Consider the following 27,561-nt stretch of genomic DNA (forward strand, 5'->3'; position numbering starts at 1 on the left):
CCTTCAACTGGAAAACATTACACCTGTTAATGGCAAAGAAAAGAAGAAAGAAAATCCTGCCTGTCATGAAATATCATTTTTATACAGTAGAAATGTTCACACTGAACAGTATTATTACTAGTCCAGGAAAAACATGCCATACTACATCTACATCACTTTCAACAGCCTGAAATTCTGATCTTCATATATCTTGCGAGGGGGGGGGGAAATCCCTAATAAACCGGAACCAAACTTCACATTCCTCACAAGTGGACCCATATTTAAAAATGAGATATGAGGGCATATTCTATGACTCTAAAGCAGACTAAAAGATTCTAGTATTTTCCTTTTTTTTTTTTAACTATGAAAAGTCTGAACAATCTGTTTAATGTGCCCAAAGGCAACAACTAGGAGCCAATAACTGCTGCTTTCAGTTAGCATTTTCTTTTCTGCTATAGCAGCACATCACTATTAGCTATGATATTCTAGTTGTGAGGAGGAACTGGTATTTATTAATTAACAAACAATCCAAAATATTTTAAAGTTTTACCTTCTAAAAAATATAAGTAATCACAGAAGATAGGTTTGCTAAAAATACCAATTTAATAATCTCTTTCTGAGGCTCATTTCACATCTGGAGTTCACAATTTTGTCATGCTAACTGTGATCCATTAATTAAAAAACTATAGATTTTCTATTCCCTGTTTTAGGGGGACTGAAAGTTTATATTGCTTCCAAAGTTCAGTGAGATAAATATGCAGTACTATATTGTTAGAGGAGTCTTTCAGAATATGTCAGAATCAAAGAAATTCATATACTTGTTACAAACTGCGGCGTATCTATTTTTATGAGCATGGTGCATGCCTCTGTGTGTGTGCTTATGATCCGTTGCTTCTATGGAGGTAGACCATAACAGATTGTTAGAGGAACCAAGCACAGAAAGGTAAAACAATGGCCTAGGTATTGTGTCAATATTTTAAAAGGGTAAACAGAATGGTCTGGGTAATTATAGGCTTGACAGTCTGACACTGATCACGGGCAAGATGATGGATCTACTGATACAGGATTTCACTAATAAAGAATTAAAGGAACGTAATATAATTAATGCCAATCAACATGGCTTTATGGAAAATACTTCTTTTGGATGAGAGTACAAGTTAGATAAGGGTAATTGTGTTGATGTAATATACTTAGACTTCTTTAAGGCATTTGATTTGGAACCACACATTTTGATTAAAAAACTAGAACCTCATAATACTAACATGACACACATTAAATGGATTAAAAGTTGGCTAACCTAGAGGCCTCAAAATAGAAATGGAAAATCATCATTGAGAAGATGTATTTCTAGTGGGGTTCCACAGGGTTAGTTCTTGTCCTGACACTATAAGATTTTTATTAATGACCTTGAAGAAAACATAAAATCTTCACTGATAAAGTCTGCAGATGAGACAAAAATTAGGGGAACAGTAAATAATGAAGAGGACAGGTCACTGAGAGAGAACAATCTGAACTGGTTGGTAAACTGGGTGCAGTCAAACAATATCCATTTTAATATGGCTAAATGTAAATGTATACATCTAGGAACAAAGAATGTAAGTCATACTTACAGGATGGGGGACTTTATGCTAGGAAGCAGTGACTCTGAAAAAGGTTTAGGGTGGGGGGTGGATGCTCAGCTGAACGTGGGCATTTAGTGTGATACTGTGACCAAAAGGGCTAATATGATCTTTGGGTGCATAAACCAAGGAATCTTGAGTATGGAGTAGAGAGGTTATGTGACCTCTGTATTTGGCACTGTTGCAATCATTGCTGGAATACTGTGTCCAGTTCTGGTGTCTGTAGTTCAAAAAGGATACTGATGAATAGGAGGGTTCAGAGAAGTGCCACAAGAATGATGAAAGGATTAGAAAACATGCCTTATAGTGATAGGAGCTAGATCTATTTAATCTAACTGGAGACGGTTAAGGGGTGACTTGATTAAAGTCTTTAAGTACCTACATGGGAAACAAATATTTAATAATGGGCTCTTCTCTGTAGCAGAGAAAGGTAACATGATCCAATGGATGGAAATTGAAGTTAGACAAATTCAGACTCGAAATAAGGTGTCCATTTTTAACAGTGAGGGTAATTAACCATTTACCAAGAGTTGTGGTGGATTCTCCATCACTGGCAATTTTAAAATCAAGATTGGATGTTTTTCTAAAAGAGATGGTATAGAAATTATTTTGGTGAAATTCAATATCCTGTATTATATACAGGATGTCAGACCAGGTGATCACAACAGTCCCTTCTGGTCTTGGAATCTATGAATCTATTAACACTAATGGTATGTCTACACTGCAGAAACCCCCTTGCAGCAGCGAATCTCAGAGCCCAGGTCAGCTCACTTTAATTCATGTGGTTTGTGGTAATAGGGCTAAAAATAGCAGTGTAGATGTTCCCACTTGGGCTGGAGCCCGAGTTCTGAGACCCTCCTCCCTTGCTGGGTCACAGAGCCCAGGCTCCAGTCTGAGTGGGAGCATCTACACTGCTATTTTTAGCTCCATAGTGCAAGCCCAAGTCAGTTGACCGAGGCTCTGAAACTCACTGCTGCGGTGTTTTTGTTTTGTAGATGTACCCAATAATGTACCCAACTAGAGGACTTTGTGGCTTAGAAAGGGTGGGGGTTAAGCCAGGGGCCAGAGACTGCCCTGGGTGTCAATGAAAAGCTGACAAGCTGGAAAACACACAGAGAGGGAGAAACTACAGCAGGGGTGGTCTGTTTCTTCCTGCCAGAGATTGAGAATACTCATGTGTGAAGGCTTTTTATTGTTTTTTCTCTTTGCTCTATGCAGTTTGTACTTTAGGAGTGAATAAATAATGCTTTATTTTGAAGCCAGTGTTTCTGTATCACTGAAAATGTATGGTGTCCATAGGGAAAAACTTACAGGTGCCAAAACAGAGTTGGACCTGTGTTAACATGGTTAGGAAGCCAAGGGCTGAACCCCAGAGATCCAGTCTAAGAGTGGGTGGACACCTGTTTCCACCCAGAGTGCGGTGCAGGAAGCCACGCCTGTCACCAGGGGTGTGCACATGAGATAGACTAAAAGGGGTATAAGATAATAGTTTACCTTGTACCCATGACAATGGTGGCAGTTGTGGTGGGATTCTAACTGTGACAGTGGTAATTTGCAGTAAGTCACAGATAGCAGTAAAAACAAAAACAACAAGGAGTCCAGTGGCACCTTAAAGACTAATAGATTTATTTGGTGCCACCGGACTCCTTGTTGTTTTTGTGGATATGGACTAACACAGCTACCCCCTGATACTTGAGCAGTAAAAACAAACATTTGCAAAGGTAAAGCAAAAGGGAAAATGGTTTGTTATTTCTGGGAAGAGACAAGGAAAGAAAAGTTAGAGAAAATGAGTTATGCAGAGCTCCCTATAAAGCAGTCATGGAGATATGCAGAGGCAAGGGGACAGACCCCAAAAGCTAAGCAATCCACTGTTAGTTCAAGTGCTACACTCCAATAATTGGCACGTGTGCAGCAACCAGAGCAATGGCATTGTCCAGACTCAGTTCCTTAGGGCAGCAAAGTCTGGAGTGGCAGATTTAAAGGGAAAAGCTGCAACATGGGCAGGGGGGAAGTTGGAGCTGGAGGAAAAGCAGCATGCAGACCAGGAGAAACGACACTGGAATGAGAAAAGAATACTCCAGCAGCAAACCTATTCGGAAAGTGGGGACAGACACCATACCTAGCTCCTCAAGCAGCCTAGATTCTCAAGGCACATCTATACTGAACACTCTTTATGGCGGCATGTAGAGGAGATAACCTGCATGCACCCCTAGCCAGGGTATAAATAGCAGGGTATATGGTGAGGTACTGCTTAGTGAGTGAAGACGCCCCTGAACCCTTAAGGCATATACCCTACACCAGTGGTTCTCAACCAGGGGTCTGGGGCCCCTTCAGGGGCCACGAGCAGGTTTCAGGGGGTCCGCCAAGCAGAACCAGTGTAGACTTGCTGGGACGCAGGGCAGAAAGATGAAGCCCCACCGCATGGGAATGAAGCCTGGGGGGGCCCTGAGCCCTGGCACCCAGGACTGAAGCAGAAGCCTGAGCAACTTAGCTTCACAGTTCCCCCTGTGGTGTGGGGCCCCTGCCAATTGTCCTGCTTGCTACCCCCTAATGCCACCCCTGGCTTTTATATGCAGAAAAGTCGTTGTTATGACACAGGTAGGCCATGGAGTTTTTATGGCATGTCGGGGGGGCCTCAGAAAGAAAAAGGTTGAGAACCGTTGCCCTCCACAGCTCTCTACATGCCAAGCAATGGTTCTCCCATCTAGACTGCTCTTTTTACCAGTGTAGTGTCCACTGCCTCGCTGCTGCTGGAGCCTTTCCCTTCTGCCTTGCCATTTCTGGATTCTTTTGCTGCTTTCTGTAGCTACACACCGCAGTGTGGATGCAGGCTGCTTTTCACTGAGGAGTGTAACTACACATACTCTACATGCCGCCACCAGAAGTGTGCAGCGTAGATGTACCTTAAATTTTTACCTAAAACCACAGGTGGGGGTGACAATGTATTTTGAGTGCTTTTGAGATGAGTTGGTTGAATTGAACTTGGTGGCTGCTGGGGACATGGAACGGTATCTTTCTCCCTTACTGATGGACAAGGTCCTGGATGCCTTCCTCTGTATGGTCAGGAAGGACGATGGAAATTATGAGCAATATAAACAGATTACTGAAAAAATTTAAACCGACACGTGAAGCATACAGGAGGAAATTTCAGGGGAAGTAGTAGCCCCAAACCAACCCGGTTTTGAGACAAAGGAAAATCTCAGGCTGGCCTCCTAAGAATTCTAGTTTCATTTTTATATTGAGTTTCACCTCTTTGGGGTTTCAGTGGCAAAGGTTTGCACAGCTCTCCTAAAATGTAAAATTTATAAACAAAACAGAATGCTGGATTAATCAAGGACTGGAAAAAGGTGATGGAAAACTAACCGAGGTCTGCCCAAAATCCCATAATCTTTCCATAATCATTGAATGTTTGTATTAAAATGATAATCAGTGAAATAGTTAACAACACTCACAATATAATTATCATTAGGCTTCAGAGCCAGTGGGCATTGATGAGGCAGTTAATACACTTGCTTTTATATACCCTTCTTCGATTCTACGACAGTACTTCATCAGAAGATTTTCTACACAACTATAAGAGCTATAACCTATTCTTTTCATCAAAGGTAAGTAATAAAATATGTCTACCTCTACTATAGAGGTTTTTTAGATTCTGCACAAATATCCATCCATTTGAAATTAACATGAAAGAAGGAAAACAGTATTAATTTTACACAACGATCTAGCTTCTGTTACAGTTTATATTCCATCTGACTACACTTTGTAAATTTAGTGAGATGTTTTCTTAAATGAAAAATACGAAAGACAGCAGAAATAAGATCTCAAAAAGGAAAACTTTCTGCTTAAACCACCAATCTGAAATTTTATACTATTCCTTTGAATTTCATATTGCTGTTTTAAAATGTAAATCCTCAAAATGTAATCTTTCCTCATCATCCCCTTCTGTTAGATTTTTGCAAATTTATTTTGTAGCTTATTACTTTGCTTCAAAAAACTATTGGTTTCAGAAATATTGATTCCATTTTCAGCTATGGTAATAAAATGCTCATTATTGTTATTTGCCTAATCTATTTACAATGTCTAAGCTAGTGTACTTCAGTATAGCTGCACTGAAGTTAATACTACTACACTGATTTACACCACCTTGTAACCTGGCTCATGTCTATGTTTTGGGCATTTCCATAATATAAACAAACAATAATAATAGTAGTAAATCTAAAGGCTCACAGGCTAGCATACTTCATTATATACTCTAACAACGTAATAAAACCTGAAATTAATAAACAAAAATATCGATGACCTCAGACTGATTAGTTCACTACATTTCATTCTGGAGTAAATATTTACAGCTAGGTTATAAATCTCTAGAAATATAGGGCTCCTAATGCAGTTTTCTGTAAATATGAATCCCTCATTTTCAAGAAGGTATAAATTAGCTGTAAATATTTGTTCCATAATCAAATGTTGCAAATTAAGCAGTCCAAAGTCACAAGTATTTGTTGTTTACTAATTTTCAAGAAAATTGGTTTGATCTTTATTAAATTGTTAGAGTGTAAAATAAAGTTTGCTTACCTGTCACCCTTTTGATTATTATTATTTGTATTATTATTTGTATTATGGAAACACCCAAAAGGCCTCAGTCAGGATCGGGACTCAATAGTGCAATGTGAATGGTGTATACAGGCTGGATGAAAATTATCCAGATTAGAGTACAGCTAAAGTTTGCATACCTGGAGACTTTGATTGCACCTTTGATTAACATTTTCAAAAAGAGGTTAAGACTAAGCTTCACACAAACTATCCTTCATTCTAGGTAAACCATGGGAACTGTGCTCTTAATGGGAACAACCTTCCAAATAATCACGGTTTCAACTGTGCCATTTTCAACCCTTGAACTTTTCCAGTGGATATTTCCTGCTAATACTCAGGAGCTGTGGAGACGTTTTATAAGTCAAAATGGAGGCTGTGACAAGATTGTACTGACCAATAATACCCTGGCTAATCTAGAGAAGTAGATTGCAGCATGTTTTGCTATCCTATCTAGATGAAACTGGAAAAAGATAAACATTTGCATATTATTTTAGATGCTCTGGTCTCAACCTCTGTTGATGTGACAGTTGGCTGGTCCTTCCATCAGTCAATATGAATTTTTGGTGCCTGAAGCACAGTTATTTATCACCAGATATCATTGCCTTTTTGTTTGTTTGTTTTTGCTCAAATTCTTGTTTCTATGTTTTATTTTAAACTTTTCATATTTTGGGGCTAAATTATCCCTGCCTGGGTTAAAAGTTGTGGGAAAGTTAGTTTGTTTTTAAATCTTCACAAGGATTCCCCCTTGTAATTCCACAGTGACTCTGGTTCAGAGAATCTTTCCCCTCACCATGGATCCCACACAGTGTGACTCTACAGGAGCCATGTTGAGGCATAATCCTCACGTCTGTAGTAGCCCTGCTTAAGGCAATACAGGAAAGGTAGTATAGCACAGGTATGGTTATGGGACAGAAGAGGGAGACTTACATCCCTCCCAGGCAAGTCAACTCTTCACTGCGGCCTTCCCAGTTTCCATAACCTCCCTCAGCACTGACCACAGACCTTGGGGGCTCTGTGCTGCAGTAGCAGCTGAGTCCCATATCAATGCAGAAGGTGAAATCTTTGTGTTTAGAGGTATGTGCCACATACAGAACTAATAAGAGTATGATGCAACCAATTTTTAGTAAGAGAGTTCCATTTTGTGATTGCTATGGCCATGGGAATAGATAGGAGCAGGACTGCTTCTCCTAACTCAACAACAAGCATAGCAGTGTGAAACAAGGCAGCATCCTGTGCTCCAGAATGATCACCACAAGGTAAAACACAGTGTTGAGCAATAGAATAACAGAACTATACTTCTTCAGTCGGACGCCTTTTATTCTTTGCACATCTGCTCCAGTAAGGCAGACAATTAAATTTGGAAATTCTATGCTAAATTATACCCTCCTGCAGATTTATACAGGAGAGAGGATTAAAGGGAGCCAGGGAACTCTGAGAAGTTCACCTCAAGAAAATTCCTTCAAACTGTTCCTCCTAGAGGGAAGGATTTGAGGTCTGTGAAGAAGGCATGCCGCACAGCCTCCTAAACTTATGTATCTCCAGGATCTACAGATAAAGAGATCCATATCCAGAACTTATGTACGGTGATGTTGTCTGTGCAGCTCCTCCACCCTATTTCCCTCCCAGTCATCCCACGCTTGTATATGTGCAGGCACACCCCTCCCAACTCTTTCCCCCTTCCCAAGAAGTTGCAGGTTAACAATGCCACAGTTAATGATGCTTCTACTAGCACTGACTTAGGCACAGACTTCCACTGTGACATTTCCCCCCTCTTCTTGGCAGTGTATTCACAAAGAGGTGGATATGTTCAGGCAGCGGTGGTATTCTCCCCTTTGTGTAACTCCAGCCAAATTAGTTTCTTCTGCTCATGGTAGTCAACACTTTCTGAAAATCAGTCCCCTTTAATGTGTCTCATCTTGTGCACACAAAAATTGAGGCGCTACAAATAATTAGTCACTTTTGAAAAAATTGGTCTAAACTGCCACACCGATGTAATAAAAGTTTCATTACACCAGCATAATCAGTAAATATGGTCAGTCTTTCTAAGCCTGGGTCCAACCAATTGTCAAGAGGTATAACATTCAATAACATGAGACTGAAAATGAAATGACTACATTGTTAGCCTCTCGTATCATTACAAATTAGTACATTTTTGTAATAATTTACAGTGATAATAAATTTAGAACTGTGCAGGAAGCATCACAGAGTGGCATTAGGAGCACACTGTAATAATCACTAGCATACATAAGATAGGAGTTCAAAGAGCAGCTGTTTCAAATGTATCAGGAGAAGTACTAGTGATGGAAACGAAACACACTATACCTGTATTCATCCTGGGTAAACCGTGGAATTACAGAGGGTTGCAATACAGCAATTTCTACAGTGGTGGTATTGAACTTCACAGGATCACCATCATCATATGCAATGACCACTAGCTATAAACAAAACAAAAGTCACTCATTTAATATGGATAGAAATATTTTATGTCAATTTCTATCCAGGGTACACTTACATTTTCAGGAGCTCACAAACCAGATATCAATTTTTAAAAATGCAAAACAGATGCTATCATGAAATAACATGGGGACATAATATACAGGTAAAAAAGACAACAATAACCAACTATAGGCTTAACTGATCATGCAAAGTTCAGGAAATCTTTAAACAAAAATATGTTGCAAACTTGAACAACATATTCTCTTATACAAAATACAGGCTCCAAAATACAGTGACAGCCCAACGTACATTCTTTAAACTATCCAGTGGATTTCCTTAATATAGTGTTTCATCAAACCAAAGATAAGGTTGAAACCATTTCTGCTCTTCTGCCATAACAGGTAAATCCCGATTTTACAAATCCTCATTTTGGAGATTCTGCATCCCTGTGCCTGATAATAGGCTATTACATATTGTCCATTTTTTCAGCTCCCCAACTTATGGATGTTATCCCCCAAGAGCAAGGCTGTCTCATGATTCAAAATGGCACATTAAATGTTGGCAAGCTAGCATGACTTTGGGAACCTATATACATTTTAATGCATTTTGTAATAAGGATTTTCTGTTTTCTCTGATTATAGATTGCCCTCTTCCTGCAATCTGAACATTACTTAACCTGCTGTACCATAGTGCTTTTTAACATTAAATAATTCCCTCAAAAAAGCTTTTCAGATTGAGAAATATAGATTTCCAAATTTTCAACAAACTGTGAATTCAGTGCAGCTGAAAGGAAACAGAATTCAAAATTGAAGTCCTATATCCAAAGAACAAGTAATGCGCTACAGGCAGCACGGCGAGCCATGTCACACCAGACCACCACTGTGCTAGAATAATAAATTAGAAAGATCTCCTTAGATAGTAAGGGTACTTTGCTTATTCTTGTTTCTGTTCATGTTTTATTGCTTATTTGGTGTCCATCCCTATTCAATCCTAGATCCCATAGCTGAGACAAACCAGGTTGCTGGGAAATAGGATAATCTATTCTCACTCAATGATGAGAGGTTTGAAGCACAGCTGTCAACTAGTAAGAGGACAACAACCAGACTACTGAGACAGAAAATGACAGGACAGCCTACACCCCAATACCTCTGCCTGTAAGGTCAGTTTTATTTCAAGAATTCACCACTCTTGAGTTACTCTGCACCTCACTCCAGCACAGCCCTTCTATCCCCCTTCTGCATGAGGCCCATCACTTCGCAGAATCAGCAGGTTCAGTGCAGAGACAACATATGTAGGAATGTAGCAGCCATGTGTCCTATAGTTGTGTAGCTGGGGCTTCAGAATTTGGCCACTTAATGAAGAATTCATGGGAAGCATAGAGGGGCGATAGAAAGCCTATGTCATATTCATACTAATGTGAGCACAAAATAATTCCCCCTCTGGAAAATTTTATCCATGTATTGACTCAAAAGCAAATGAGAAACTTTTCATGTTGTCAGATTAATCCACAGAATGCAACATTATTCATGTCAGAAATTTGAAACAGTGACCGGTCAGGTTTATTTCATTACATTTAAAAATAAACAAACAACTCTTCTATCCTAGTTTCAAAAATATATAAACAAAAGGAAGGGAAAAACATGACTTAAGGATATTTTGATAGACGGTATTTTCCACATCAGGAAATTAGACATCAAAAATACCCCAATCATCACAAGATGAATGTATACATTTTTCTCCCATTGACATTTTGTCATTTTCAGCTATGAAAAAGTGTGATTAAGAAAGAGCTATTAGAACCCAACAAATCAAATGAAAAACACTAATTGTTCTATATTTGAGCCTCCGTCTTCAGGTACGATAAAAACAATACCACAAAAAACATAATTCTTAGTCAAATTATTCTTTGCCATCAATTTTTTTTAGAGTATGTCTTTAATAAACTGAAAATCCCATCAAAGTTTCATCAAAACTTTATGCTGAATTTCCTGCCACCATCAGACAATTAATAGAAACAGCATTTTCATTCTAATTACGCTTTTTGATAGGCTTTATACAAGACAAATACATAGACAGATACACAGTATGACCTCTTACACAAGTTTCAGAGAGAAGGCTTCTCTTCCCCATCTCTGCCCCTTTAAGAGAATTCTCAGACACATCTGGAATCAAACTTTGCCCTGACTTGCACTCTGTATGCCTCTACTGAAGTCAATGGGTTGGATAGAGTGTATGGTAGGGGAGAATTTAGGTGGTTCTTATTTGCCTTGAAGATCCCTTCTCCCGTTCATTCAAAACTACCATGTCACAACCACTGTCATAGTGCCTAATTGGATGAGGCTTTGTCTGTCTGTCGGCATCTAGCAACACTGCTCATTAACAGACCTGAGAGAGATCATTCTTAATCTTTTCCCCCAGAAACTGCACAGATTATTTCACAGCTCTCATAGTTTCTGCTAATCTGAAAGCAAACAATGAGGGCTTGGAGTCTCTCTCTCCTATATGACAGGAAAATATAGTGCTAGTAGGCCACTTGTGGCCCTGAGGATAAATTTTGTACTAATTATGGATATAGTTTTATTTAAAGAAACAAAACCAAAAATAATATCTCCAGAACAGTAAGTTCTATAATATTTAGAAAAGAGGAAACAAGGTTTTAATTCAAACTACATTTTCTTCAATCACAAATGAAAACTGGTTAAATTTGAAATAATACATAATATAAAACCAAAGGTATAAATGAAATAACATTTGTCATATTTTTATTAATATATATGCATATGCCTGCTGATATTCATACCTTAAATATCGTACTGGGCTCTTCATTAAGATTTACTCGGGTTACTACACGTCCTGAATTTTCCTCTACATCAAAAATGCTAGCACTGTAAGGGAACTGGATGACATCTACTTTGTATCTTACACGACTTGCTGGTGTACCCTGTAAGGCAAAAGCATAGTTACAATTGTAAGAATTCAGCACAAATATTTAAATACTTTCTTAGTTTTGCACAAAATAAGGTGTATAAAGAATGGGATAGAAAACAACATTGGAAAATATTATAACATAGACTGATGGCCTATCCCCACTGGGAAAACTATGTTCATTTCTAAGGGATTCTCCCCAAAAAGATACAGGTGACACTGAAGAGGCCCAGAGATGAGTGATGAAAATGATTAGCTGTTTGGAAATATTTCCTTATAAAGGAAGATTGAAAAGACAGGAACTGTTTAGTTCAACGAGGATATAAATAAGGGGTGAGGATATACAAAATAATTAATAGAACAGAGAAGGTAAATCTCATAATACAAGAGCAAGGGGACAGTCACTGAAACTAAAACACAACAAACTGATAAAACTGATAGAAGGAAATAGTTTTACACAACCTTAGAACATTTGCCTCCTTCCTCAGACATCACTGAAAAAGGCACAGCACTGCTTATGAGCTTTTCTAAACTACATCCATTTGCACAGAGAAGACTGTTAAGCGATTGCAATACAAAATTGTGTGAATATGCAAATATAGTTTTAAACCACTATTATAACTCTGACATACTCGTTCAGTTTTCACCAGACCACTAAAATACACCTTTGTGGCATGGGGATGCTCCAACAAATTTCAAGTTACAAGTTGAAGCTGTTCCACTTTGTATAAATAATTAAAAGATCATTGGAGCAGGAACTTGAATTTGGATCCATCACATCCCAGGTGAATGTTCTAACAAATGGGCTATTGGGCATAAGGTTGTCATTGACAGCAGCATCACAGTCTCCTTCTTGTCCTCTTTGAATGGTGCCTAAGTCCCCTTATGAATTTAGCTCCCAGCAATTCTTTTTCATCCAAAACTACTTGGTGAATTTGTGCCAAACACATCTATAACAGGTCAACCCAAACCTGTATTTTTCAGGGAATAAACTCATTGTTTACAACATTTTGCCCAGTTTTAGTCCTGACCAGCTCCAAACAGAGCCTGAAAATTACTTCTTAGAATAGGAATGTTTGTGCAACCTTAACTATGTGTGTTTTTACACCAATAAGAAGAACATCAACAGTTACTTTAGCTAGGACAAATACTAGAATGGATATATGTAGAGCCCCTTGTGTTTCACAAATGTGAAACACAAAACATGAAAAACAATGAAAATGAAATAAAACAAAAATACTCACTCCCACAGTGGTGGCTCTTGTGGTTCCTGTCCCATAAGACTGGGATCAATTCCCCGTTCCCAGAGTTGTGACTTGGCACATGAGATCGCAGCACCTCTCAGGCCAAATTTGAGTGAGTGGCACTGTGACCCAGTGTGCCAGGTTGCAATACATGGAGTGGAGAGCCAGTCTCAGCCCCATGGGACAGAGCCACCTCTGCAGAGTGAGTGTGGGACATGCTCATTCTGTGCTGCCCCACCAGGGCCTCCCACCTCCCGGGGACAGGACCCAACCCCCTGGGTTGGGAGGAGGGGAATGGATAAACAAATTAACAAGAAATACCCCAAAATAGAACAAAAACTATTATTAAAATAAAAAGAATTTCATGGGTCTTTAGATATAAGCCTTCATGCATCAGGGAATAAACCAAACACTGATTGACGAGGTTTAGAAAAAAAGATGTGTATGTACTAGTTACTCTATAAGTGTCCATTTTGGAGTTTCTTGAAACCTCTTAAGAAGTATCTGGTATTGGGCACTGTCAGCAACAAGACACTGGACTAGAAAGACCACTGGTCAGATCCTATATGTAAATTCCCCAGTTCAGAACAATTTGTGAGCTGAATTTCAAACTGAATGTCCACCAATTTCTAATGGCATCGTTACTTTCATAATTATATGCTTTGAGCCAAATGTTGCTGTTACTCCTCCGATTCCATTCAATTTGATGGAGTTTCATAGTTGTAATTGACAGCATTATTGGGATCTATGATTTTTGAGATTTTAACTGGCAGAGTAAGGAACAGAGGCATTGCTACACCCTCTAATGTAGCTTTCAGCAACATTTTAACATTTTAATTATAGTATAACTTCCAAAACACCATATAGACACACATGTTCGGTTTTCAGTTTCTAAAGCATATCCACCTCTGTATGTAATTAAATAATTAGGATCAGTTAGTCCACAGGTGTGCAACAGGAGCTGAGAAGGGCATATGCACCCCTGGGTGCCTGTGCACAGCAGTGGAGTAGCAGTCCTACTGCTCCTTGGAGCACTTTACTTGTTGATCCAGGTATTTTGGAGGCATAAGTCACCCCAAGAGGAACAAGATGGGGGATGCCATGCGCAGGTGCTCAAGGAAGCGTAGGCTGCACTCCTGTAGAGATGCACCTGCTGCCTTCCCCCTACCTGACAGGGAATTCTGCCACTCAACGTGCAGCTGTGCTTTAAAAGCACTGCTGACCTGTTAGATATCAGATTTTGTTTTACACACAGAATCAGAAAACAAAAACTCTTCATCATCTGTCAAGGCTTGCTTACCAGTGCTGATGGAAAACACAATGTATCAATTTGATTTTAAGTAGCTACTGTAATTAACATATTATATACTGAGCCCCCCTCCGAGGAAAGGGATTTATTATAGAAAGTCTACATCTATCCATGCATGTGTCACACAGATCCCAGATACATTCACTACTAGAAAAACAAATTAAAAGGGGAAGCAGAGGAAAGGCAAGGGAAAGTAAGAATCAATACTGGGAGGGTATAACAAATTAATTTTTCAGCTACTGTAACCTGATATGATGATGTATTAACATTAATAAACTAAATAAATAGCATTTTCTAATAGAGGTTCATTTAACTGATTTCACCTCTACTAATACTAATATCTTAAATAAAAACATTTTCTTTAAAAGGATGCAATTAACTAATGCAGGGGGTCCCAAACTGTGAGCTACAACATAGTCCTGGTTGGTCTGCTAGCACAACTGCATTCTCCAGTCCAGCAAATCTTTAACTCCATGTGACTCATGTAATGTAAATAAAAGCTGCATATTTTGGACAGAGTATAGAAAAAACTGTATTTAAAAAAAAAAAAGCAAGCTGCAAAATGTCAAGTTTAATTCAAGGGCTGTCGATTAATCGCAGTTAACTCACGTGATTAGCCCCCAAAAAATTAATCACGATTAACTGCAGTTTTAATCGCACTGTTAAACAATAGAATACCAGTTGAAATTTATTAAATATTTTGGATGTTTTTCTGCATTTTCATATATATTGTATTCTGTGTTGTAATTGAAATCAAAGTATATATTATTTTTATTACAAATATTTGCACTATAAAAGGTAAACAAAATAAACAGTATTTTTCAATTCACTTCATACAAGTACTGTAGTGCAATCTCTTTCTCGTGAAAGTGCAATTTACAGCTGTAGATTTTTTTTGGGTTACATAACTGCACTCAAAAATAAAACAATGTAAAACTTCAGAGCCTACAAGTCCACTCAGTCCTACTTTTTGTTCAGCCAATCGCTAAGACAAACAAGTTTATTTTAATGTAGCTTTCATGGGGGCCCCTGTGGCATGGGACCCCGGGCAACTGCGTTGCTTGCTACCCCCTAATGGTGTCCCTGGCTTTTATATGCAGGAAAACAGTTGTTGTGACACAGGTGGGCCTTGGAGGTTTTTATAGCATGTTGCAGGGGCCTCAGAAAGAAAAAGGTTGAGAACCATTGCTTTACAGTTTGTGTCAATCCTTATGATCTATCAAGTGGTATGTTAAACAAAGTACAGAAGTACATATCCCTGGGATGCTAAGATAGTTACAGCTGTTAGCCAGCTGGGTGAAATGCTGATGATAGCAAAAAAACAGAGGCTGTATGATAAAAGGGTAGCTGCCGTAGAGCTCTTCAAGGCCTTGCAGGGTCTGGAGACTCTTTGGCGCTTAATTAGTCTATATAAAATTTATACTTTTATTTTAAATAAAGTATTTCCTATTAATCAGGGCCTTCTCTGAATATCTTAAGAAAGGTATTTTGTATTTGTTTTTCCAAACTGAGATTTTTGCTCACTTATATTGGTTAACATAAAATGATTTATTATTCTTGTTATTATCAGTCTACCCTATTATTATCCTAGTTACTTTTCTTCTTTGCCACTAGGAACCAGCTGTGCTCTCTTTCCAGTCAGAGGCCTGGTCTACACTATGCATTTAGGTTGAATTTAGCAGCGTTAAATTGAATTAACCCTGCACCCATCCACACAACGAAGCCATTTACTCCGACATAAAGGGCTCTTAAAATCGATTTCTGTACTCCTCCCCGAAGAGGGGAGTAGCGCCAAAATTGACATTGCCATTTCGAATTAGGGTTAGTGTGGCCGCAATTCAACAGTATTGGCCTCCGGGAGCTATCCCACAGTGCACCACTGTGACTGCTCTGGACAGCAATCTGAAGTCAGATGCACTGGCCAGGTAGACAGGAAAAGCCCTGCGAACTTTTGAATTTCATTTCCTGTTTGCCCAGCGTAGAGAGCACAGGTGACCAAGCAGAGCTCATCAGCACAGGTAACCATGCAGTCCGAGAATCGAAAAAGAGCACCAGCATGGACCGTATGGGAGGTACTGGATCTGATCACTATATGGGGAGAGGATTCCGTGCTAGCAGAGCTACGTTCCAAAAGACGAAATGCCAAAACATTTGAAAAAATCTCCAAGGGCATGATGGAGAGAGGCCACAATAGGGACTTACTACAGTGCCGCGTGAAAGTTAAGGAGTCAGAGAAGCCTACCAGAAAACCAAAGAAGCAAATGGAAGGTCCAGGTCAGAGCCGCAGACATGCCACTTCTGCGCTGAGCTGCATGCAATTCTAGGGGGGGCCGCCACCACTACCCCACCTCTGACCGTGGATTCTGAGGAGGGGGTAATCTCAGCTATGCCTGAGGATTCTGCGGATGGGGAAGATGAGGAGGAGGAGGAGGAAGATGAGCTTGCTTAGAGCACACAGTACTCCATTCTCCCCAACAGCCAGGATCTTTTTCTCAGCCTGACTGAAGTACCCTCCCAACCCTCCCACGGCAATGAGGCCATGGAAGGGACCTCTGGTGAGTGTACCTTTGTAAATACAAAACATGGTTTAAAAGCAAGCGTTTTTTAATGATTAATTTGCCCTGAGGACTTGGGATGCATTCGCGGCCAGTACAGCTACTGGAAAAGTCTGTTAACGTGTGTGGGGATGAAGCGGAAATCCTCCAGGGCCATCTCCATGAAGCTCTCCTGGAGGTACTCCAAAAGCCTTTCCAGAAGGTTTCTGGGCAGTGCAGCCTTATTCCGTTCTCCATGGTAGGACACTTGACCACACCATGCTAGTAGCAAGTAATCTGGTATCATTGCATGACAAAGCCTGGCAGTGTATGGTCCCGGTGTTTGCTGGCATTCAAGCAACATCCGTTCTTTATCTCACTGTGTTATCCTCAGGACAGTGATATCGTTCATGGTAACCTGGTTGAAATACGGGAATTTAATTAAGGAGACAGAGGTGGCCGTTCCTACTGGGCTGTTTGCCTGTGGCTGAAAAGAAATCCTTCCCTGCAGTTAGCCAAGCGGGGGGTGGGGATCATTGGCGCTGAGCTTTTCGTGTTTGGCTAGCAGGGATCTTCCCTGATACCAGCCACACGGTGGGGGGAGGGATAAAGCGATCATCCCAGAGAATTGGATGGGGGGGGGGCTTAGTTTGGTTTCTGCTGCTGCACGTTAACAGGAAAACCACAGCACTCAGCGGGCTTTGCTTGGTATGTGGGAAAGGAGGGCGCTGCTTTTAGGAAGGCTGCAGAAGCTGAAAGACAATGGCTTACCATGGCCGCATGCAAGCCGAATTCTGTTGCCCGGACCTGCGTCTGTGATCTCTAACACCAAAGCCACAGGCACTCAATATTAAGATGCAAAATGCGACCTTGTACCAAAATCACATGTGCTATGTAATGTGAATAGTGTTGTTCACCGTGAAAGAGTATAAGCATTGTTATGTAAAATGTATCTTTTTAAATACTTCTCTCCCTTTTTTCCCTCCCTCCCACAGCTGCAAATTTTTCAAGCCTCCCTCCTCCGTCCTGAAGGCTATCTCAGATAAGGCGGCAAAAAAAACGGACGTGAGACGAAATGTTCTCTGAAATCATGGAATCGACCCGCAATGAAAGAGCTCATCTGAATGAGTGGAAGGACACGGTATCAAAGTACAGGAAAGATGCCAGTGAACATGAGGACAGGAGGAACCAACGTGAGGACATGAGGGACCAACGTGAGGAGAGGAGAGATGCTCGAGATGAGAGGTGGAGGGATGCAACGCTGGGGCTGCTGCGTGAGCAAACGGACATGCTCCGGCGTCTGGTGGAGCTTCAGGAACGGCAGCAGGATCACAGAGTGCCGCTACAGCCCCTGTATAACCGCCCTCCCCCCTCCCCCCCTCCCCAAGTTCCATAGCCTCCTCACCCAGACGTGTAAGAATGTGCGGGGGGGGGGAGGCTCCGTGCACCCTCCCACTCCACCCCAGTGGACAGCCCAAGAAAAAGGCTGTCATTATTTTGAACTTTTTAGTGGCCTTTTCCTTCCCTCCTATCCTCCTCCCAAACCCCACCCGGGCTACCTTGTCAGTTCTCTCCCTCTTTTTATAATCAATTAATAAAGAACACATTATTTTTAAATGATAGTGACTTTATTTCCTTTGAAAGCAAGCTGTGATCAAAGGGGGAGGGTGGGTTGCTTACAGAGAATGAGTCAATCAAGGGGGCAGGTTTTCATCAAGGAGAAACAAACAGAACTTTCACACTGTAGTCTGGCCAGTCATGAAACTGGTTTACAAAGCTTCTCTGATGCACAGCGCTTCCTAGTGTGCTCTTCTAATCGCCCTGGTGTCTGGCTGCGCGTAATCAGCGGCCAGGCGATTTGCCTCAGCCTCCCACCCCGCCATAAAGGTCTCCCCCTTACTCTCACAGAGATTGTGGAGCACACAGCAAGCAGCAATAACAATGGGAATATTGGTTTGGCTGAGGTCTGAGCGAGTCAGTAACGTGCGCCAGCGACCCTTTAAACGTCCAAATGCACATTCTACCACCATTCTGCACTTGCTCAGCCTGTAGTTGAACAGCTCCTGACTACTGTCCAGGCTGCCTGTGTATGGCTTCATGAGCCATGGCATTAAGGGGTAGGCTGGGTCCCCAAGGATAACTATAGGCATTTCAACATCCCCAACGGTTATTTTCTGGTCTGGGAAGTAAATCCCTTGCTGCAGCCGTTTAAACAGATTAGTGTTCCTGAAGACGCGAGCGTCATGAATCCTTCCCGGCCATCCCACGTTGATGTTGGTGAAACGTCCCTTGTGATCCACCAGTGCTTGCAGCACCATTGAAAAGTACCCCTTGCGGTTTATGTACCGGCTGCCCTGGTGCTCCGGTGCCAAGATAGGGATATGGGTTCCATCTATCGCTCCACCACAGTTAGGGAATCCCATTGCAGCAAAGCCATCCACTATGACCTGCACATTTCCCAGAGTCACTACCTTTGGTAGCAGCAGCTCAATGATTGCTTTGGCTACTTGCATCAGAGCAGCCCCCACAGTAGATTTGCCCACTCCAAATTGATTCCCGACTGACCGGTAGCTGTCTGTCGTTGCAAGCTTCCACAGGGCTATCGCCACTCGCTTCTCAACTGTGAGGGCTGCTCTCATCTTGGTATTCTGGTGCTTCAGGGCAGGGGAAAGCAAGTCACAAAGTTCCATGAAAGTGCCCTTACGCATGCGAAAGTTTCGCAGCTACTGGGAATCATCCCACACCTGCAACACTATGTGGTCCCACCAGTCTGTGCTTGTTTCCCGGACCCAGAATCGCCGTTCCACGGCTAGAACCTGCCCCATTAACAACATGATCTCCAAAGCGCCGGGGCCTGCCGTTTGAGAGAATTCTGTGTCCATGTCCTCATCACTCTCGTCGCTGCGCTGCCGTCGCCCCCTCCTCCTTGCCTGGTTTTTCAGGTCCTGGTTCAGCATAAACTGCACGATAATGCGCAAGGTGTTTACAATGTTCATGACTGCTGTCTTGAGCTGAGCGGGCTCCATGCTTGCTGTGGTATGGCATCTGCAGTGTTCACCCCAGGAAAAAAGGCGCGAAACGGTTGTCTGCCCTTGCTTTCATGGATGGAAGGGTGAGGCTGTACCCAGAACCACCAGCGACAATATTTTTTGCCCCATTAGGCATTGGGATCTCAACCCAGAATTCCAATGGGCGGGGGAGACTGCGGGAACTATGGGATAGCTACCCACAGTGGAACGCTCCGGAAGTCGACGCTAGCCTCGGTACATGGACGCACACCGCTGAATTAATGTGCTTAGTGTGGCCGCATGCACTCGACTTTATACAATCGGTTGCCAAAAATTGAATTCTGTAAATTCAGAGTAATCCTGTAGTGTAGACATACCCAGAGACAAGATTCCACTTAGACAACCGGCAATTCCTTTTCAGACTGCATTCCCATCTGTAAAATCTGTAAACTTACTTTCTTTCCCTCACTCTTTGTTTACCTTGTGTACTGATATAGTAAGCTCTTTGAGACAGGTGGAGCTCCTACTCTTGTTCAATACCTAGCACAATGAGGCACCAATCTTGTTTGGGGCTTCCAGGCACTGTAACTACTATTGCAACAACAACAACTGTATTATCAACACAAGCTGCAAACTTCCAAAACATATTTTCCCCCAGCCTATATTACAGGAGGAGCGGGCTCAGAGCTTCAGGGAGGAGCTTAGTGCATCGGGGGACCATACCAAATGTATTTTCAGCAATATATCATGAAACATGTTCACATCGAAGCAAACAAATTTATTCTGTGGAGGGGCACAAAATTCAACAGAAACACTGGCAGTTGAAATGATGGTTTCCCATCATGACAAAAGTTCTGTATGAAATCAACTGCCAACCAAACAACCATCATGGACTCCCCTCTAGACTTGTTAAAGCAGCATTGCCTCAGGTGAGTTCAGTTAGTGGGGCACTGCACTATAGCATTTATCAACTTTGTTCTGTTTAATCATTAAAACTGAACATGTTTCATCTTTTATACCAGTATCTGACAAAGAAAATTTCAGAAAGTTCACCTCTTTTCAATTTCTAGTTGGAGTGTTAGATTAGGCATTCAGTGACTGCACTTTCCTCTATCAGAGCCATGCAGCTACTGTATGAGATGATGTACAGTTACGTCAGTAAAACAGTTAAATCTCTTTGCATATAAATTACATGTTGAGGAGCTCTATGAGGAAAAACAACCAACAGCAGGGTGCAAAAAAGTTATCAGATAACATAGGAATAAAGCTTATATTGCCCTGAAATTTGCAGATATTTTTGGATGAATCGGACTGTGCATGACCCAGTTTCACATTCAGAAACCAGAAATGCTGACTGATATTCTAAATACAGGCAGATTATATTTAAATACCTGCATTGTACTTAATCAGGCAAAATATCAAAAGCCAATTTTCTCTGAAAGTTTCATGAAATATGATTGGTCATTTTCAATTGAATTTACTAATATGATATAAAATAGCTTTGCTGTTATTGATCATGCATTCTACGCAGCATGTCAACTAATTATCGGTAAGTACAACAGTGAACTTGCAGCGCAAACTGCATCAAAAACACGTGGAGAAGAAAATATAGTTTTACTAAAAGGCTGAACTCTTTTATGCTACTCACATATATTCTGTTGACGATAAACAAGAGGCACTGAGAACACAAATTTGTTTCTATTGAAACCGTGTAAGATAGCTCCACTGATACTATGGTAATGAACACTGCAGAAATGCATAGCTGCCAGATTTTACTCATGGTGAATAGTATATCTGAAATTGATAGGACTACTCAATGTGTGTAATGTAGCAGAATTGGGCTCTATTTATTTGGACTAAAATCACATATTGCATGTAAACATTTAATTCCAGTTGCAAACTGGTGGTCCCAGTTTTACATATGGTTAAAAAGAGCTTAGCTGTCACCACAATACAACAAGTTTAGACAGGGCCGTAGCAACAAAGAACGTGGCCCCCTCCAAACGGTGGCCCCCTCCGAACATATGTCCGAGCGGGGCCCCTTACAATGCAGAAACTGGAATGCGGTATTTATTTTGCCACTTTTAGGGGCCCCCTTCCTTGCGTGGGGCCCCTTACAATGCAGAAACTGGAATGCGGTATTTATTTTGCCACTTTTAGGGGCCCCCTTCCTTGCGGGGCCCCCTCCGGTCGGAGGGTACGGAGGGCGCTCGCTATGCCTCTGAGTTTAGAGCTTAATCCTTCCTGATTCTTACAAGGGTGCACAGTGGGGGTATGGCAGAAGGAACCTTTATCCATCTGTTGTGCAATCTGTAGAAAAGCCAGTCAGCTCAGCAGTCCCTAGTCCCCTGGTGGTGCATGGCACCCTGAAGGGGGTGAAGAGAAAGTAGGGTGATGGACCTGATCCCTGCTTTGTAGTGGCCTGAAGAACAAGACTGGCGTATAAGGGAAAGCATACACAATAAAAGGGCTTCATAGTAGGGACACTCCTGCTGCACATGTGGGGTTGGGACAGTGAAGGACTGCACATCTAACTCAGGGGGGGGCTATGTCTAATGGGCCCTTAATGGTGTATTTTAAGAAAGAACATGATTAATTATTAAAGTATTTAATTGGATATAATTTTAAAGATGTTCAGATCCTTGCAAACATGAAGAATTTCAAAGAGATCATAGTGTACCAAGGTGATTATACATTCAATGTCAGGAGGAAACCCAATTTAGTAATTTTTCTTCAACATATAATTAGCAAGACATTACTTACTCAAATCCACATGATTTTGTTCAGAATGACAATCACATTATGTCTGGAAGACTAAAACCTATTATTATCATTAAAGATCCACATATTAGGTAATTAAATACACAAAGCTGGCATGTGACTACAGATTCTGATGCAGCTACCCAATTTGGTTTTATGTCATCATTTCTGAAAACAACAAAATCAGGATGATGATATATACATATAGATATAGGCCAAACTGTAATTGACAAAATCACCAAAGGATGATTTAGCTAGAATTGCATAATACTTTTCAACTGCAACTTTTTCGGCAAAAAATGCAGATTTGGCAACACCGAAACATTTCACGAATTCGTACTGATTTCACCAACTTATTTCAGTCAAGAAAAAAATTCAAAAAAATTCTGAAAAAAGATAAATGTTTCACTTCAACATTTTTGAAACTAAAAGTTTTGATTTTTCAATTCAAAATAACTTTTTGCTTTGAAATGGCCTTTGATAATTTAAAAAAGGCTAAAACATGCTTGGAATAGAAATTAAACATGTTCTTTTAGGTTGAACCAAATGATTCATTTGTCCTGAAACAATTTTTTAAAAATTATTTTTCAATTGGCTGCAAAGTTTGGGGGGAAAAAAAAGTTTTTTGTTTTGATCTGAAACTTTTTATTATTGGAGTTGCCAGGGAACTGAAAAATGCATTATTCACTCAGCTCTAGATAGAACACTGGGGGTTGTTTATGCTAGTTTTATTATTCTTTAACAGTTAATCTTTTGCCTGTATTTTGAATAATTTTTGATGCAAGCCTATGTCTATAATGGAACTCAAAAGATATGTCTACACTGTAATTAAATGTCCATAGCTAGTCCATGTCAGCTGACTTCGGCTTACAAGGCCCTGGCAACTGGGCTTTAATTTGCTATGAAGACCCCATGAGTCCCAAAGCTCAGGCTCCAGCCCATGCCCAAACATCTACAATTTTAATTTTACAGCCCCACAGCCCAAGCCTTGCAAACCTAAGTTAGCTGACACAGGCCAGCCACAGGTGTTTAATTGCAGTGTAGACATACCCCAACACCTGCTAGGTACAACTGTTCATTAAGCCACTTAGTAAGCAATATGCATGGCAAGTGCAACACAAAATACCATTTCTCAGTTTTCCTCCCACTGCGACCGTTAGGTATCACATTAGAAGTCAGCATTTATGATTGCCAAGTGTTTGGGCCATCCATAGAATGCACCATTTCTAATATACTGCATATATTGTTGTTGGTTTTTTTGGTCTTTTTTTACACAGGCAAAACTCCTACTGCCCTCAATAAGAACATTGTCTGAGAAAGGCATGCAGGACTGAGCTGGATGTACCAAATTCTACACCATTTAAACCATGCAAGGAGGCTGCGGATGGAGGCCAGGGGCAGAGTGGCCACACAGAGATGCCTGTGCACCTCTCAAATGACCTCAATGGTCCTGCATCACTCTGCATGGAAGGCTGCAATGGCAGCAAGCCAGGAGAAGGGTCATGGGATGCTGACAATGGCAATAAAATAATATTAATCTCTTTTAGACAATATTTTTCATATATATACAGTAGAACCCCATTTATCAAAGTCTCCATTTTCCGGTTCTCCATATTGATCTAACAACCAGCCACCGGGGCTGACAGCACTTGCAACACTTCCTCTTCAGCGCGGAGACCTTCTACTACTGTGTCCACACACACAATGGGGCCCCAATTCTTGGTTGACCCTTAGGCACAACCGTAATAAACATTAATGATAATATAGACGCTGGCCTGGACAAGAGATAGTGCAGAGCCACATGATCTTGTGACAGTTTTTTGGGGTGTCCAGGACTGTGGGTCACTGTGCTATTCTCCGGTCTCCAGTGAGAAGGAGTCTTTCATGTGGTAGCTGGATGTCAGCTCCCTGAAACTGCCAGCTCTTCACCCACTCAAGCACTCTTTTCCGGGCTCTGCCAGTCCCCACTTTGCCTTACAAATTAACACTTGGTGTACCCAGTCCCTGAACACCTCAGAAGCATCCCCCTGTAGAGTCCAGCCCCTTCACTGGACACTCACAGTAATGACAAGGTTCGCTACTTGCAAGGGAAGAGTATACACACATCAGCTTGTTTGATTGAACTGAGTACCAGCTCCAATATAACAACATAACACAGTAATCTATTTATAGTGAAAACGAGTATAAGTTTATTAAAGAGATTGTGAGAAAGGATAATAAGAACAAGTTACAAAGAAAATAAAGTATAAAACGCTTCTCCTAAACTAAGACTTAACGATAACAAGCTAACCTTGTCTAAAGCAATTTCTTACTTTCCACCTTTCTTGCAACATTTCAACTGAGGTTGGTTGAGATCCTGTTTTTTCACGGGCATAACCACATTGCCCGGTTACCCCCCCAAGTGAAAGATAAAAGAGGGGCCCTCCTCTTAGTCCCAAAACTCCCTTGTTTTGGTCTCCACATCAGAATGACTCCCTGTGGTGTCCTCCCTGGAGTGCTGGCTCCAAAGTGTCTCCCCTACTCCTGTTTGTTTCACATCTTTCCCCGCCCCCCAAACTGTTTTTCCTGTTGACTATCACATGTAAATAGGGCTGTCTTTGTGTTAGCTTTACAATGCTGAATTTACACATGAACTGAGGCAGGTGATTCCACATTCCTTTGTCTGGCAAAAACACCTTGCCAATCCTGCCTACATACATACAGCTTCTAAAATATCACCCATACATCGATCATGCAATGATTAAGAGGATCAGTATGACATAAGCTTCCATTAGACATCTTACATGATCCTTTATGGGTAAATACTGTGAAAGCAGTGCGTTAGGTGTCATGAGTTTGTCAGACTTGATAGGAATGGCTGTTCCAGAACAGGAAACCCTTTGCCAGTTGGCATTTAGGAGTTCTTAGGGTCACAGACCCTACTGGAGGACTTGGGAAGGCACAATATCTCCAGGAGAACAGTGCAGGCTGCACCATCTTTTAGAATGGTCCAGTCTACTCCTCTCTTTGTGGCTTGTTAACTCTGCAGAAGAGTGCAGAGGAAGGTGGGGTCAGGCCCCCACCTCTCCGTCTTATGCTGCCCCTTTGGAGTGTTGGAGGTCTCCACTGCCACACCAGGGAGCCATGTGGGCATTCAACTGCAGTTGTGACAAGTCCTATGTAGATAACCTTCAATGATGGGGAGGGGGGCTTCTTGTGTGCTCTCTTCCTCTCCAGGAGTCACATAAGGACATGTCACAATTTTGCCCTTTACTGCAAGGCATTTTTCAGCTCTATCACTTGAGTTGTTTTACTTATGAGCATACAGGTCAACAGAATAGAGTCTGATCCTGCAAACTTTGCCTCACATGATAAAAGGTTTTCAGGATTGCACCCATAATTATTCTAACAGTGCAGCCTAAAGAATTAAAATTATACAAACTCTTAAGTCCTTGAGATAAAATTACTTAAGGAGGTAATTATGTATATACGTTTCCTACATAGAAATTTACAATACATGACTTACACTATCAAATCTAATAGTAATCCAATGTGTTTTCAAAGATCAAGAACTGACTGTTTCATAGGTTTTCACCCCAATTAAATATTCATAAACATCTTAATTTCCACTGGTTGTCAAGAACTGTAAGAATGATCATTGATGATTTCACTAAAAGCTTGATTTGAGGGAAAAGTTCTCAATGTACTGCTTCACCAGATAAATCCATAAATGATTTCATACCCAAGATAAGGAAGCAATCTGATATTTAAAATTAGTGTTCAATCTCCCTTTCTGGTAATGCACCACATCAATACAGTATAACAAAAAAAGAGAGATTATAACGGGAGAGTGTAGAAATGCATCATTACAGCTACTGCAGTGATAACCTGTATAGAACAGGCATGCTTATCAAAGGGGAAAAACAGCACCCCATAATATGTCAGACTCATGAATATTTACTTATAAATAAGGCAAGCAAATTATGTTTGAGGTTTATCAAAATTCTAATGGTTCAATTACACCCCCTGCTAGTAAACTGTTACTGAATCACTATTTGGAGGCTTAAGCATTTTGAGAAGATGACCATAATTACCCGGCATCCTTCAGTGGCATTGTGCCACTTCAATAAAACATGAGTTGTCGGCATTAAATAAGGAAGAAATAAGCCTTTTTTTGCCCTCCAGAGAGGAACAAAGGTGTCCTTGAATAATTAAGATGTGTGTAAAGCCATCTGTGCAGACATACTAAACATTTTCACTTTGTCAATCACAAAGTACTAAGAAAACTCTTAGCAACCTCTGTTCACACCCCACCATACTGTCAATTAACTCTTTTAAAATACATGACTTGGCAAACATTTGTGAACAGCATTAAAGAGATCAGGTTCAATGCTAGTCCTGATCAGCAGAATCTCCCCTCTCCTAGGAGTCAGCAAAAGTACCTAACTAGGTTTTGACCACTGCAATTTTTGAGGCTGTGGGGCTCTCTGATCGAAGTACTAGGACTGTCTGTTCCATGAACCTGTCACATTCCATCCCTCCACACCCCCGCCAATATCTTTTGAGTACAGACACCTTTATCTTAATAGTGGGGACAGGAAAGAAGGGGATGCTATGCCTACTTTCCTGGCCATGCAGTGGGTTTTTCTCATTTAGGACATGGTTTGGTCATAAGAATATCAGAACGTCCATACTGGGTCTTCTGATGGCCAATACCAGGTGCCCCAGAGGGAATGAACAGAAGAGGTAATCATCAAGTGATCCATCTCCTGCTGCCCATTCCCAGCTTCTGGCAAACAGAGGCTAGGGACACCATCCCTGCCCATCCTGGCTAATAGCCATTGATGGACCTATCTTACATGAAGTTATCTAGTTCTTTTTGGAACCCTGTTGTAGTCTTGGCCTTCACAACATCCTCTGACAAAGAGTTCCACAGGTTGACTATGCGTTGTGTGAAGAAATACTTCCTTTTGTTTGTTTTAAGCCTGCTGCCTATTAATTTCATTTGGTGACCCCTAGTTCTTGTGTTATGAGAAGGAGTAAATAACATTTCCTTATTTACTTTCTCCACGCCAGTCATGATTTTATAGACCTCTATCATATCCCCCTAGTCGTCTCTTTTCCAAGCTGAAAAGTCCCAGTCATTTTAATCTCTCCTCATACGGAAGCTGTTCCATA

General features: G+C 41.0%; 1 protein-coding gene across 1 annotated transcript in view; it reads right to left on the bottom strand.

Moving 5' to 3' along the window:
* Nucleotides 1–27,561, bottom strand: part of PCDH15 (protocadherin related 15) — an 812,634-nt gene that overhangs the window by 147,751 nt on the left and 637,322 nt on the right. The window contains exons 21-22 of the mRNA XM_026651074.1: nt 11,425–11,565; nt 8,511–8,623 (exon numbers count right to left, since the gene is read on the bottom strand). Of these exons, the coding sequence (XP_026506859.1) occupies nt 8,511–8,623; nt 11,425–11,565 (254 nt within the window). The remainder of the gene's footprint in view (nt 1–8,510; nt 8,624–11,424; nt 11,566–27,561) is intronic.

The sequence above is a fragment of the Terrapene carolina genome, unplaced genomic scaffold (genome assembly GCF_002925995.2).
Source record: "Terrapene carolina triunguis isolate 2854851 unplaced genomic scaffold, T_m_triunguis-2.0 Scaffold95, whole genome shotgun sequence".
In the NCBI taxonomy this organism is placed as follows: Eukaryota; Metazoa; Chordata; order Testudines; family Emydidae; genus Terrapene; species Terrapene triunguis.